The sequence below is a fragment of the Colobus angolensis genome, unplaced genomic scaffold (genome assembly GCF_000951035.1).
Source record: "Colobus angolensis palliatus isolate OR3802 unplaced genomic scaffold, Cang.pa_1.0 Scaffold101, whole genome shotgun sequence".
Classification (NCBI taxonomy): Eukaryota; Metazoa; Chordata; class Mammalia; order Primates; family Cercopithecidae; genus Colobus; species Colobus angolensis.
In genome coordinates this window covers 4,244,925-4,256,330 of record NW_012111031.1, presented here as the reverse complement: position 1 = coordinate 4,256,330, position 11,406 = coordinate 4,244,925, and the positions used below count along the sequence as shown (strand labels likewise).

At 42.9% G+C, this 11,406-nt stretch overlaps 1 protein-coding gene across 3 annotated transcripts in view; it reads right to left on the bottom strand.

Moving 5' to 3' along the window:
- SUCLA2 (succinate-CoA ligase, ADP-forming, beta subunit) overlaps positions 1-7,255 on the bottom strand; it is a 76,748-nt gene extending 69,493 nt beyond the window's left edge. For 2 of the 3 annotated variants that reach the window (XM_011939704.1, XM_011939696.1), the window contains exons 1-2: positions 7,087-7,255; positions 1,737-1,917 (exon numbers count right to left, since the gene is read on the bottom strand). In XM_011939704.1, the coding sequence (XP_011795094.1) occupies positions 1,737-1,917; positions 7,087-7,176 (271 nt within the window). In that variant the 5' untranslated portion in view covers positions 7,177-7,255. Of the gene's footprint in view, positions 1-1,736; positions 1,918-6,796; positions 6,985-7,086 lie in introns of those variants that run through there. The other variant, XM_011939711.1, reaches the window with a different exon arrangement.
- Positions 7,256-11,406: the final 4,151 nt, after the last annotated feature.

Below are 11,406 nucleotides of genomic sequence, written 5' to 3'. Positions count from 1 at the left end.
TAGCCAGGATGGTCTCAATCTCCTGACCTCGTGATCCGCCCATCTCGGCCTCCCAAAGTGCTGGGATTACAGGCTTGAGCCACCGCGCCCGGCCGACCCTATCTCTAAAAAAGTTTTTTTTTTGGAATTTTGAAATCTGGAAACAAGGGGAAAACTGTTTTTACTGACGTAATTATATATAAATCAGGTCCTATTAACATTATGCAGAAGTTCCAACTACAGGTCACCATTAATTAACAAAAATTTCACCACAATTAGTATGAACTTATACAAAGTTTTTGCTTAATAAAAAGTTTGCTTGTAATCAGATTTAAAATAATTTTTTCTGATTAACAACAATAACTAGCAAACTATAAATGAAAAATCATGCTTCCAAGTCAAGGAAATCACGGTCATCTCATTCAAAAACACAGCTTATACGACAGTTTTCTTAACTTGTATGTATCTTTAATTTTGAAAGAAAAATCCAGTCTAGAGACAAATAAGTACTACCCAAGATGAATACTTCTAAAATTTCAAACACTTTGAAAATGTTCCTTATCTTTCTTAAAAAACATAAAAGCAAAGTATTCAACAAATCATATTAAAGTCATATTAATTAAATGTACACAGAAGAGAGATGACTTATGCTAATCTACATAAAATTGGTGGGATTTAAAATACTGCTAAAAAGAAAATGCAGTGTATAGCTAGTATATCAGCTCATGATTTCATGCTAAATCTTTAAAAATGTAAGGTTATTTTCAGAAACCAAAATTTTTTTATTAAGAAATTGAAATTAACAAAAGCTATTAAGGCTTCTGTTATCAATAAAGGAATCTAATAAACATGGGCAACTGTTAAATTCATTTAATATTTATTAATTTAGTATTTATTGATTACCTAACTGTAAGGCATTCTTCTAAGATTTGGGGATGTATCAGTGAACAAATAAGAAAAAGAAACTCGGGCTGGGCATGGTGGCTCACACCTGTAATCCCAGCACTTGGGGAGGCCGAGGCAGGCGGATCACGAGGTCAGGAGTTTGAGACCAGCCTGGGCAACATAGTGAAACCCCATCTCTACTAAAAATACAAAACAATTAGCCGGGTATGGTGGTGGGTGCCTGTAATACCAGGTACTTGGGAGGCTGAGGCAGGAAAATCCCTTGAACCTGGGAAACGGAGGTTGCAGTGAGCCAGAATTGCACTACTGCACTCCAACCTGGGTGATAAGAATGAAACTCCGTCTCAAAAAAAAACAAAAGAAAAGAAAAAGAAACTCTGTTCTCATGGAGTTTACATTCTAGCACTCTACTTTTTGTTCCCCTTTGGTTCTATATGTTTCATGACAAAAAATGGAAGGGGAAGCACTGGACCTCTCCTTATAAGTGCATTAACAGCTAAGATTTTCCTTCACCATTTCCCCAAAGAATCATCACAACCGCCATCCTTTAAGCTCCAGAGTAGTTAGAGTAGTAGTAGTAGAATTCCCTTCCCCATAATTATGTTCCAACTGAAAACAGGACTTTAGCTTCCTAATGCCAATGTAAGGGACTCCCACGTCACTGGCACTATGGGAGCGCATAATAATAACAATTTTAGAATTTCAATAATCATAAAGTTCCACCCTCTATTTTAAGCAAAGAAAATGTACTTTAAAAAAAAAGTTAAAAGTTGTTATCAAACCAAAACTAAACTTGAAATCTGCTCAGAGCTCTCATGTCAAGGTGGCAAAAGTTTTTCTTAATTTAGTACCTAATTTTTTGGCAATTGCATAAGCTTCATCTGGTGACTTTGCCACACATCCTTTGGGAATGGAGACACCAGCTTCCTGTAATAATTCCATACTCATGTATTCATGTAGTGAGAGATTCCTTTGCTGTTGCTGCTGTACTTGGAGTCCATGGTTATTAAACAATCCAGAACTTCCCAGAACCTAGAAAGATTGGGGACATATTTATATATGACAGTGATTTGGCAGCCAGTCTTGTTAACTACTTATAGTTCTTCATAACTATAACAAAACTGTTTTATCAAAGTACAATATTCAGAGTACCTGAATCACAGCATAAAACTAAAAGCTAGCATATCAACTAAATTTCACTGTTACCACTTTTGTTTTAATTATTTCCTTATCATCTCTATCCTTTATTTTAGATTTCAGCTTTACTACCATATCTCCAATGATCTACAGGGCAGTTCTACCTCAATGCCATATTCAGCAGATCTAAAACCAATCTCATGTTTTCCACCAAACCAAAACTCCTTCCCAGTTTTCTTCTCTCTACCATTCCTCCAGCACCTAACAAGTCACCTGACACTAGATATGTAAAAATAAAATAATTTGGTACCATTACTCTTTCATACACTCGATACTCAAAACCATGGCTTCATCTGTAGTGGATATTGCAGTATGCTGCCCATATCCCCCCGGCACTCCCCATTCAGGACCAAGACATTCATAGCCCCAGCTGCTGCTGCTGGGAGTGCTGGTTGCTGACAGCTCTCAGCCAAGTCCTCTCACTGGAGACTACTTGCCCGAAGTCACACCTCCTTCCCACTGGCAGCCTCTACCCAATGACTGGTCAATGGAATCACGCATTTAAGTGTTATCCACACATATCCATAATCTCAATACAGAATGCGGTATACTGAAACATGGTTCATATGAAACATACAATGTCGTAAGAATTAAATTTAAAGAAGTCATATAAACAATCTTAAAGTAGGTTCATGAGCTTTTGCCTCAAAATGAACTGGGTTGTTTGTAAACTGCTGATTCCTGAGACCCATTCTCAGCTGCAAAATTAGAATCCCTGGACTGGGCCCAAGGAAATCTGCATTCATAACAAGTCACTCAGTTGATTCTTAAGAACCCTACAGTTAGGAAAACTACTAGTCTTACAAATCAGTCATATATAACAGTAACTTATTTCTGATTCATTTAGCAAGCTAAAAATCCTTGGTAACATTTAACATAGGTAGCTCAATTCCTTGATTTAGTGTCACTTCAATATTAAAAGCCAGCAACCAAGCTGGGCACAGTGGCTTACACCTATAATCCCAGCTACTCCTGAGACTGAGGCAGGAGGATCGCTTCAGCTTAGGAGTTTGAGACTGCAGTGAGCTGTGATTTCACCATTGTCCTCCAGTTTGGTCAACAGAAGACCCTGTCTAAAAAAACAAATAAATAAGTAAAAAAAAAAAAAAAAAAAAAAAAAAAAAAAAAAAAAAAAAAAAAAAAAAAGAAAGAAAGAAAGAAAAAAGAAAAAAGAAAAAAGCCAGCAACTTCTCAAACTACTGTTTAGCATGCCTCCACTTTCTGACTCAGAAATCCCATTCCTGGGTATAGATCAATGGAAATTAGTCCTTGGCCGGGCACGGTGGCTCACACCTGTAATCTTAGCACTTTGAGAGGCCAAGGTGGGCTGATCGTGAGGTCAGGAGATGGAAACCATCCTGGCTAACACGGTGAAACCCCGTCTCTATTAAAAATACAAAAAGATAAGCCGGGCGTGGTGGTGGGCACCTGTAGTCCCAGCTACTCGGGAGGCTGAGACAGGAGAATGGCGTGAACCCAGGAGGCAGAGCTTGCAGTGAGCTGAGATCGTGCCACTGCACTCCAGCCTGGGTGACAGAGAGAGACTCCGTCTCACAAAAAAAAAAAAAAAAAAGAAAGAAATTAGTCCTTACATCTATAAAAAGGCACATATAAAAATGTCCAGAGCAGGCTTGTTTATAACAGACAGAAAACAGAAATTAGCTGATTGCCCATTAACAGGAGAATGGATAAACTATGGTATATGTATATAACAGTATACTGCAGAGAAATAAAAAGAAAAAAAAGTACTATGGCTCACAATAGTAATCTATGTAATCTAATCACAATATGTAATCACATATTGTAATCTAATCTAATCACAAAATGTAATCTAATCACAATAGATTAATCTCACAAACATAATATAGAGGGAAAGAAGCCAGAAACAAGAATATATACTTACATGATTTATTTTTACAGAGTTCAAAACCAGTCAAAATTAGCCTATAATGACAGAAGTCAGTTGCTACCTTCTGTCCGGGAGTGTTGATAAGTGAGAAGACATGAGAGCCTTCTGAGGGCTGGAAACATTGTATATCTTGATGTGGATGATGGTTACACAGGTGAATACATACATAAAAATTAATCCAGCTATCTACTTAGCTGTACATCTTACTGTACATAAATTATACTTCAAAACAATAATAAAAATAAGTGGGTAGGGGAGTAACCAGCATAAGCTTGGCAAAAATAGTCATACACTCAAATTTTTTTTTTTTTCAAGACCGAGTCTCACTCTGTCGCCCAAGCTGGAGCGCAGTAGCGCAATCTCAGCTCACTGCAACCTCCAGGTCCCGGGTTCAAGCGATTCTCCTGTCTCACCCTCCTGAGTAGCTGGGACCACAGGCGCGTGCCACCACACCCACCTGATTTCTTTTCATTTTTAGTAGAGATGGGGTTTCACCATGGTAGCCAGGATGGTCTCAATCTCCTGACCTCGTGATCCACCCGCCTTGGCCTCTTAAAGTGCTGGGATTACAGGTGTGAGCCACTGCGCCTGGCACACTCAAATATTTTTTTGATGACTATGTACTAAGTGGACTACAGACACTAAAAGAATAAAGACACCTGGGTCCCAGTCACAGAGTTCACAGGCATATAAATAAACAACTGCAATACATAGGTCACTAGCATGTAAATCACTAGGTGGCACCTAATTGGTTAGTTGGATCAGAGAAAATGTAATAAGGTCTGATCCCAGTTTAAATTTTAAAAAATCTAATGTCTATAAAGAACACTTTGGGGACGACTAGAAAAATCTGAATTTAAACTATATATATTCATGTTACAGCAATATTGAATTCCTAAGTATGATCATTATATTGTGGTTATTTGGAAGAATGTCCTTATTCTCAAAGATACATGCTGAAATATCTATTTTCAACGAAGATACACTAGGCTAAAGATATCAAGAAATTGGAGGAGGGTCAGAGAACTTTAAAAAACGTTGAAAACAGGACGGGCGCGGTGGCTCAAGCTTGTAATCCCAGCACTTTGGGAGGCCGAGGCGGGCGGATCATGAGGTCAGGAGATCGAGACCATCCTGACTAACATGGTGAAACCCCGTCTCTACTAAAAATACAAAAAATTAGCCGTGAGCGGTGGCGGATGCCTGTAGTCCCAGCTACTCGGGAAGCTGAGGCAGGAGAATGGCGTGAACCCGGGAGGCAGAGCTTGCAGTGAGCAGAGATCGAGCCACTGCACTCCAGCCTGGGCGACAGAGCAAGGCTCCGTTTCAAGGGAAAAAAAAAAATGTTGAAAACAAATTGCTAAATTAAATGTGTGACCTTGAACAAGTTTCCTAAGACTCTGTACTTCTATATCCTCATCTACAAAAGCAAAGGGTTAGACTAAGGTCCTTCCAAATTCTAGAGCTGCATTTCTTAAGAGTAGGGCAGAAGAGAGCAACTGGAATAATGAAAATAATATTAGATATTTCCATATGGAGAAATGAAGCCTTTTAAATGAACTTCCAAAAAGATAAAGATTTTGATTAGAATGAAAACGTATTTGTCACCAAATTCCCCATTTTCTAAAAACTAAATGGCACTCTTGTAAGACTCACAAGAAGGAAGTTCAAGGCCAAAAAGTCACTTCTTTTGGGAAGCAAACTCACAGAACTCACTATCCCTAGGCTGAAAGTATGAACAACTTTTTGTTTGTTTGTTTGAGACGGAGTCTAGCTCTGTCGATCAGGCTGGAGTGCAGTGGCGCGATCTCGGCTCATTGCAAGCTCCACTTCTCGGGTTCACGCCATTCCCTGGCCTCAGCCTCCCGAGTAGCCGGGACCTCAGGCGCCCACCACCACGCCTGGCTAATTTTTTTGTATTTTTAGTAGAGACGGGGTTTCACCGTGTTAGCCAGGATGTTCTCGATCTCCTGACCTCGTGATCGCCAACCTCGGCCTCCCAAAGTGCTGGGATTACAGGTGTGAGCCACCGCGCCCGGCGGAACTTTAATAAAAATGAAGAAAAAAAAAAGGTAGCGGCGGGAGGGCCCCAAATCAATGCATACTATGACATGTATTAAGAGTTACTTCAGAAAAAAAACTAAAACTCTGGAATTGACTTAGGACACCAATAATGCCCTTCCACAGGTTTTCGTTGTGAAAGTTGGAAGGAAGATGTTTGTTTTCAAAGTTGTAGAGCCGACTCAAGTACACAGGCTTTAGAACCAGACAGCTCTGGGATTAAATCTCAGCTCTGATCTTACCTCCTATATGACCTAGTCCAAATTACTTGTTCTCTGAACCATAATATGTTCAACAATGATGCAGGTATTGAATGACTTCCTCACAGTTGCTGAAAAACCTGAGACTACACATAAAGGGCTTAGCACATTACCTGGCACACATCAAATATTCAAAACAAAGCTAGTTACTACTATGCTCTAGCCTATCCAGAAATAAGGCTATACAAAAGATTACTTTCTTACCTCTCCAACTGGTTAGGTAGAAAACATAATCTTATTACTGCTACTAACAAATAGAACAGCATACAACTACTGGGAGGAGAGGGGAGACTTCCCTACCTTGCCCCAGAAAAGGCAAGTCAGCAAACACCGCTGGTCCTCTGACATTCCCACCTATGACAGCTCCCAAGAAACACAAAAGTACATTTGAAGGGCATTCCCCCCTGTCCAAAGAGGGGCCGTTCAAGTCTCAGCCCACCGCGCCAGACGCGGGAATGGCAGCAGACTGTCGTGACCCCCTCACCTCCACTCAGAGCCCACCTGCTCCCGCCCACCCCTCAGAAACTGCAGGAGCAGCCACGGCCGGGCCGTCCGGGCTCCTCGCGGACTAAGGGCTGGGGCAGCGCGGCGCAAACATGGGCTCGCTCGTAGTCTTGGCGAGCAGCACTCCCGGGCAAGTAGCCCGAGGGCCTTGCAGGGCACCCAAAAAATGTCACTGCTGGCGAAGTGACCCCGAGTCGGGCCACGAGACCCCTCATACCTCACCCTTTCTCCTGCCGACCCTCGAGATGAGAGTGGGCTGGAAGGCATTACCTGAGCAGCGGCCCGCAGAGCCGTCCGAGGCCTGTGGTTCCGAAAGGTAGCGACGGCCAAGAGCCGGCCGTAGAACACGGAGGCCGCCATTTCTGAGTAGGACCCCGTCCCCTCAGCGCCCCGCGCAGGCGCACAGGCGCTAGGCGGCCCAAGGCGCAGCCTCTCTGCAGTGCTCAGCAACGCCCCGCCTCGCCCCACCCGTTGGGGGCGGGGTCTCGGGTTAACACTGCAGCTGCTTAACCAGCTCCCTGGCGGGCACAGAGCAAACTTTGAACTTTGGAACTGGGCACCGCAGCCCCAATATCTGTCCTGCAGTCAGAAAGCAACCTGAACACTTCCAAGTGAATTGCAATGGAAATGTGACCAGCGTTGCCACTTACGTGAACTTAACTTCTCTGAGCCTCAGTTGCCTCATCTGTAAAATGGGTTTCATTCAAGAAATGATTACCCAATGTCTGCTTCGTGCTAAACAGCGTTGAGCCCTTGGGCTACAGCAATGAATAAAACCTCTTGTGATGCTCAAGAAGAAGATGGTCGGTGTCACGCCCGTCCCTATGAAGAGACCACCAAACAGGCTTTGTGTGAGCAACAAGGCTGTTTATTTCACCCGGGTGCAGGTGGGCTGAGTCTGAAAAGAGAGTCAGCAAAGGGAGATAGGAGTGGGGCTGTTTTATAGGATTTGGGTGGGTAGTGGAAAATTATAGTCAAAAGGGGTTTTTCTCTTCCGGGCAGGGGCAGGGGTCACAAGGTGCTCAGTTGGGGGAGGTTCTGAGCCAGGAGAAGGTATTTCACAAGGTTAATTGCTCGGTTAAGGTGGGGCAGGAACAAATCACAATGGTGAAATGTCATCAGTTAAGGCAGGAACAGGCCAATTTCACTTCTTTTGTGATTCTTCACTTGCTTTAGGCCATCTGGATGTACACGTGCAGGCTTGGGCTCAGAGGCCTGACAGTCGGCCACAAGCGGCAGGCTGGAGTCACCTGGGAAGCTATTGATTGATTGACTGATTGACAGGGTCTTGGTCTGTCACCCAGGATGTAGTGCAGTGAGGTGAGCACGGCTCACTGCAGCCTCAACCTCCCATGCTCAAGGGATCTTCCCACCTCAGCCTCTCGAGTAGTTTGGGACCACAGGTGTGTGCCACCAGACTTGGTTGATTTTTTTATTTTTATTTTTTTAGGGACAGAATCTCTCCATGTTGCCCAGGCTGGTCTCCAACTTGTGGATTCAAGCAATCCTCCTGCCTCAGCCTCCCAAAGTGCTGGGATGACAGGTGTGGGCGACCACACACAACCAAGGATCTAGTTTTTGAAAAGATAAATTTAACAAACCTCCAGCAAGACTGCAAAGAAAAAAAAAAGAGAAGACATAAATTACCAACATGAGGAACGTACCAGGGAATATAATTACCCTTCAGACACCAAAAAGGAATGCCATAAATAACACCACACAACATAAATTTGACTACTTTGACAAAATGAGCAAATTCCTCAGAAGACACAAATTACTACAAATAACCTAATATGAAAAGGATAATTTAAATAGTCTTCTAACTAGAGAGAATTGTAATTGTAATTTTTAAACTCAAAAAAAAAAAAAAAACAACAAATACCCGAGATCTCCAGGCACAAAAGCTTTCACTAATGAATTCTATCAAATGTTTACACAAGAATTAACACCAATTCCATACAACCTCTTCCAGAAGATATAAGAGGATGGAACAGTTCTCAATGTATTGTATGAAGTTAGAATTATCCCAATACGAAAGCCAGGAAAAGACCTCACAAAAAGAGAAAAATTCCAACATTTCCCATGAATATTGTTGGAAAAATCCATAGCAAAATATTAGCAAATGTATTCAGAAATATATAAAAAGAATCATACAATATGACCAAGTGGGATTTATTCCAGAGATGTAAGTTTGTTTTAATATTTGAAAATATGTGTAATGCATTATGTTAACAGAATAAGTTAGAAAAATCACATCATAATTGTCAGGCCTCTGAGCCCAAGCTAAGCCATCATATCCCCAGTAACCTGCACGTATATATCTAGATGGCCTGAACCAACTGAAGAGCCACAGAAGTGAAAATAGCTTAACTGATGACATTCCACCATTGTGATTTCTTTCTACTGCACCCTAACTGATCAATGTTCTGTATAATCTCCCCCACCCTTAAGAAGTTTCTTTGTAATTCTCCCCACCCTTGAGAATGTACTTTGTGAGATCCACCCTCTGCCCCCAAAACAGTGCTGTTAACTACACCACCTATCCCAAAACCTATAAGAACTCATGATAATCCCATCACCCTTGCTGACTCCTTTTTTGGACTCAACCTGCCTGCACCCAGGTGAAATAAACAGCCATGTTGCTCACACAAAGCCTGTTTGGTGATCTCTTCACATGGACATGTGAAACAATAATTTCAATCAAAACAAAAAAAGTTGCTGGGCACAGTGGTTCATGCCTGTAATCCCAACACTTTGGGAGGCCGAGGTGCGAGGACTGCTTGAGCCTAGATGTTCAAGACCAAACTGGTTGGGCCACTTAGCAAGACCTCATTTCCATAAATAATTTAGCCAGTCATGGTGGTGCACACCTGTGGTCCCAACTACTCCAGAGACTGAAATCGGGGGATCACTTGAGCCCAGGAGGTCAAGGCTACAGTGAGCAGTGATCATGCCACTGCACTCCAGCCTGGGTGACATAATGAGACCCCATTACAAAAAAAAAAAAACAAACAGGCAGGAGGGGATTCTCCTCTTCTGCCCCAGCCTTGTCATGCTTCCCATTTGAGTCCTCATCTGAAATGAGGTCATCCCAAAGAGTCTCCTATACTAAAGCAAATTTGGTAACACAGTGTGATCAGGTGGCCATAAAGAGAGGGACCTACCTCTTCAGCACTCTTTGTTACTCTATTTGGACTCTTCCCATCTTTGGTCTGCCTAATCCAGGAACACCATACTGAGTCTACATGGATGCCAGGACTTTTCAACCTCCTACATCTGGGTTCTTTTTTTTTTTTTGAGACGGAGTCTCGCTCTGTCGCCCAGGCTGGAGTGCAGTGGCCAGATCTCAAATCACTGCAAGCTCCGCCTCCCGGGTTTACACCATTCTCCTGCCTCAGCCTCTTGAGTAGCTGGGACTACAGGCGCCCGCCACCATGCCCGGCTAGTTTTTTTGTATTTTTTTAGTAGAGACGGGGTTTCACCGTGTTCACCAGGATGGTCTCGATCTCCTGACTGGGTTCTTTTTTTGGAGATGGTCTTGCTCTGTCACCCAGGCTGGAGTGCAGTGCCACCATCATAACTCACTGTAGTCTCGAACTCCTGTGCTCAAGTGATCTTACCACTCAGCATCCCCTAGTAGCTAGTACTACAGGTGTGAGTACTAGCTACTAACTACTGCACCCAGCTTCATCAGGAACATCTTAAGTAGGCTGAGAGCAGTGGCTCACGCCTGTAATCCTAACACTTTGGGAGGCCAAGGCAGGCAGATCACCTGAGGTCGGGAGTTTGAGACCAGCCTGGCCAACATGGTGAAACTCCGTCTCCAGAAAAATTACAAAAATTAGCCAGGCAGGGTGGCAGGTGCCTGTAATCCCAGCTACTCAGGAGGCTGAAGCAGGAGAATCACTTGTACCTGGGAGGCGGAGGTTGCAGTGAGCTGAGATCGTGCCCAGTGCACTCCAGTCTGGGTGACAGAGTGAGACCCTGTCTCAAAAAGAAAGTAAAGGGGCATAAGGAGAAAAAGATGATTGAGAAGACAGCCCTTTAAACCAGGACAGAGTGAACATGATTTAATGGGACCAAGTTGAACCACAATGAACATTTAATTCATTTTACACAGACCCATATCCCAACTAGTGACAAAGAGATTTGGGAGAAAATCAGAGTCCATATAAAAAAAAAAAAGAAAAGAAAAAAGAAACTCGTTTTCTTTGCACATCTGAATTGCAGTGTGAATTAAATTTGTGATTCAGTTACAATACATACCATCTAATACTACACAAAACCGTAAGGTGGGTTCTTGAGTTTTATACATGAAGCTTCAAATATCAAACATTTCCCCAGAGGAAAGAGGGAAAAGAAACTGGATGAGTTTAAACAAGAGGCTCAGGTATGAGAGTAGAATCAAGCACATGCAGGCTGGACCCGGTGGCTCAAGCCTGTAATTCCAGCACTTTGGGAGGCTGAGGCGGGCGGATCACGAGGTCAGGAGATCAAGACTGAACCAACGGAGGCAAGATGGTGCACTCCCGGGTTCTTCATCACCAACTTTTCCCGCACGCGCGAAAATGCAGTCGGTGCCCGGGACAG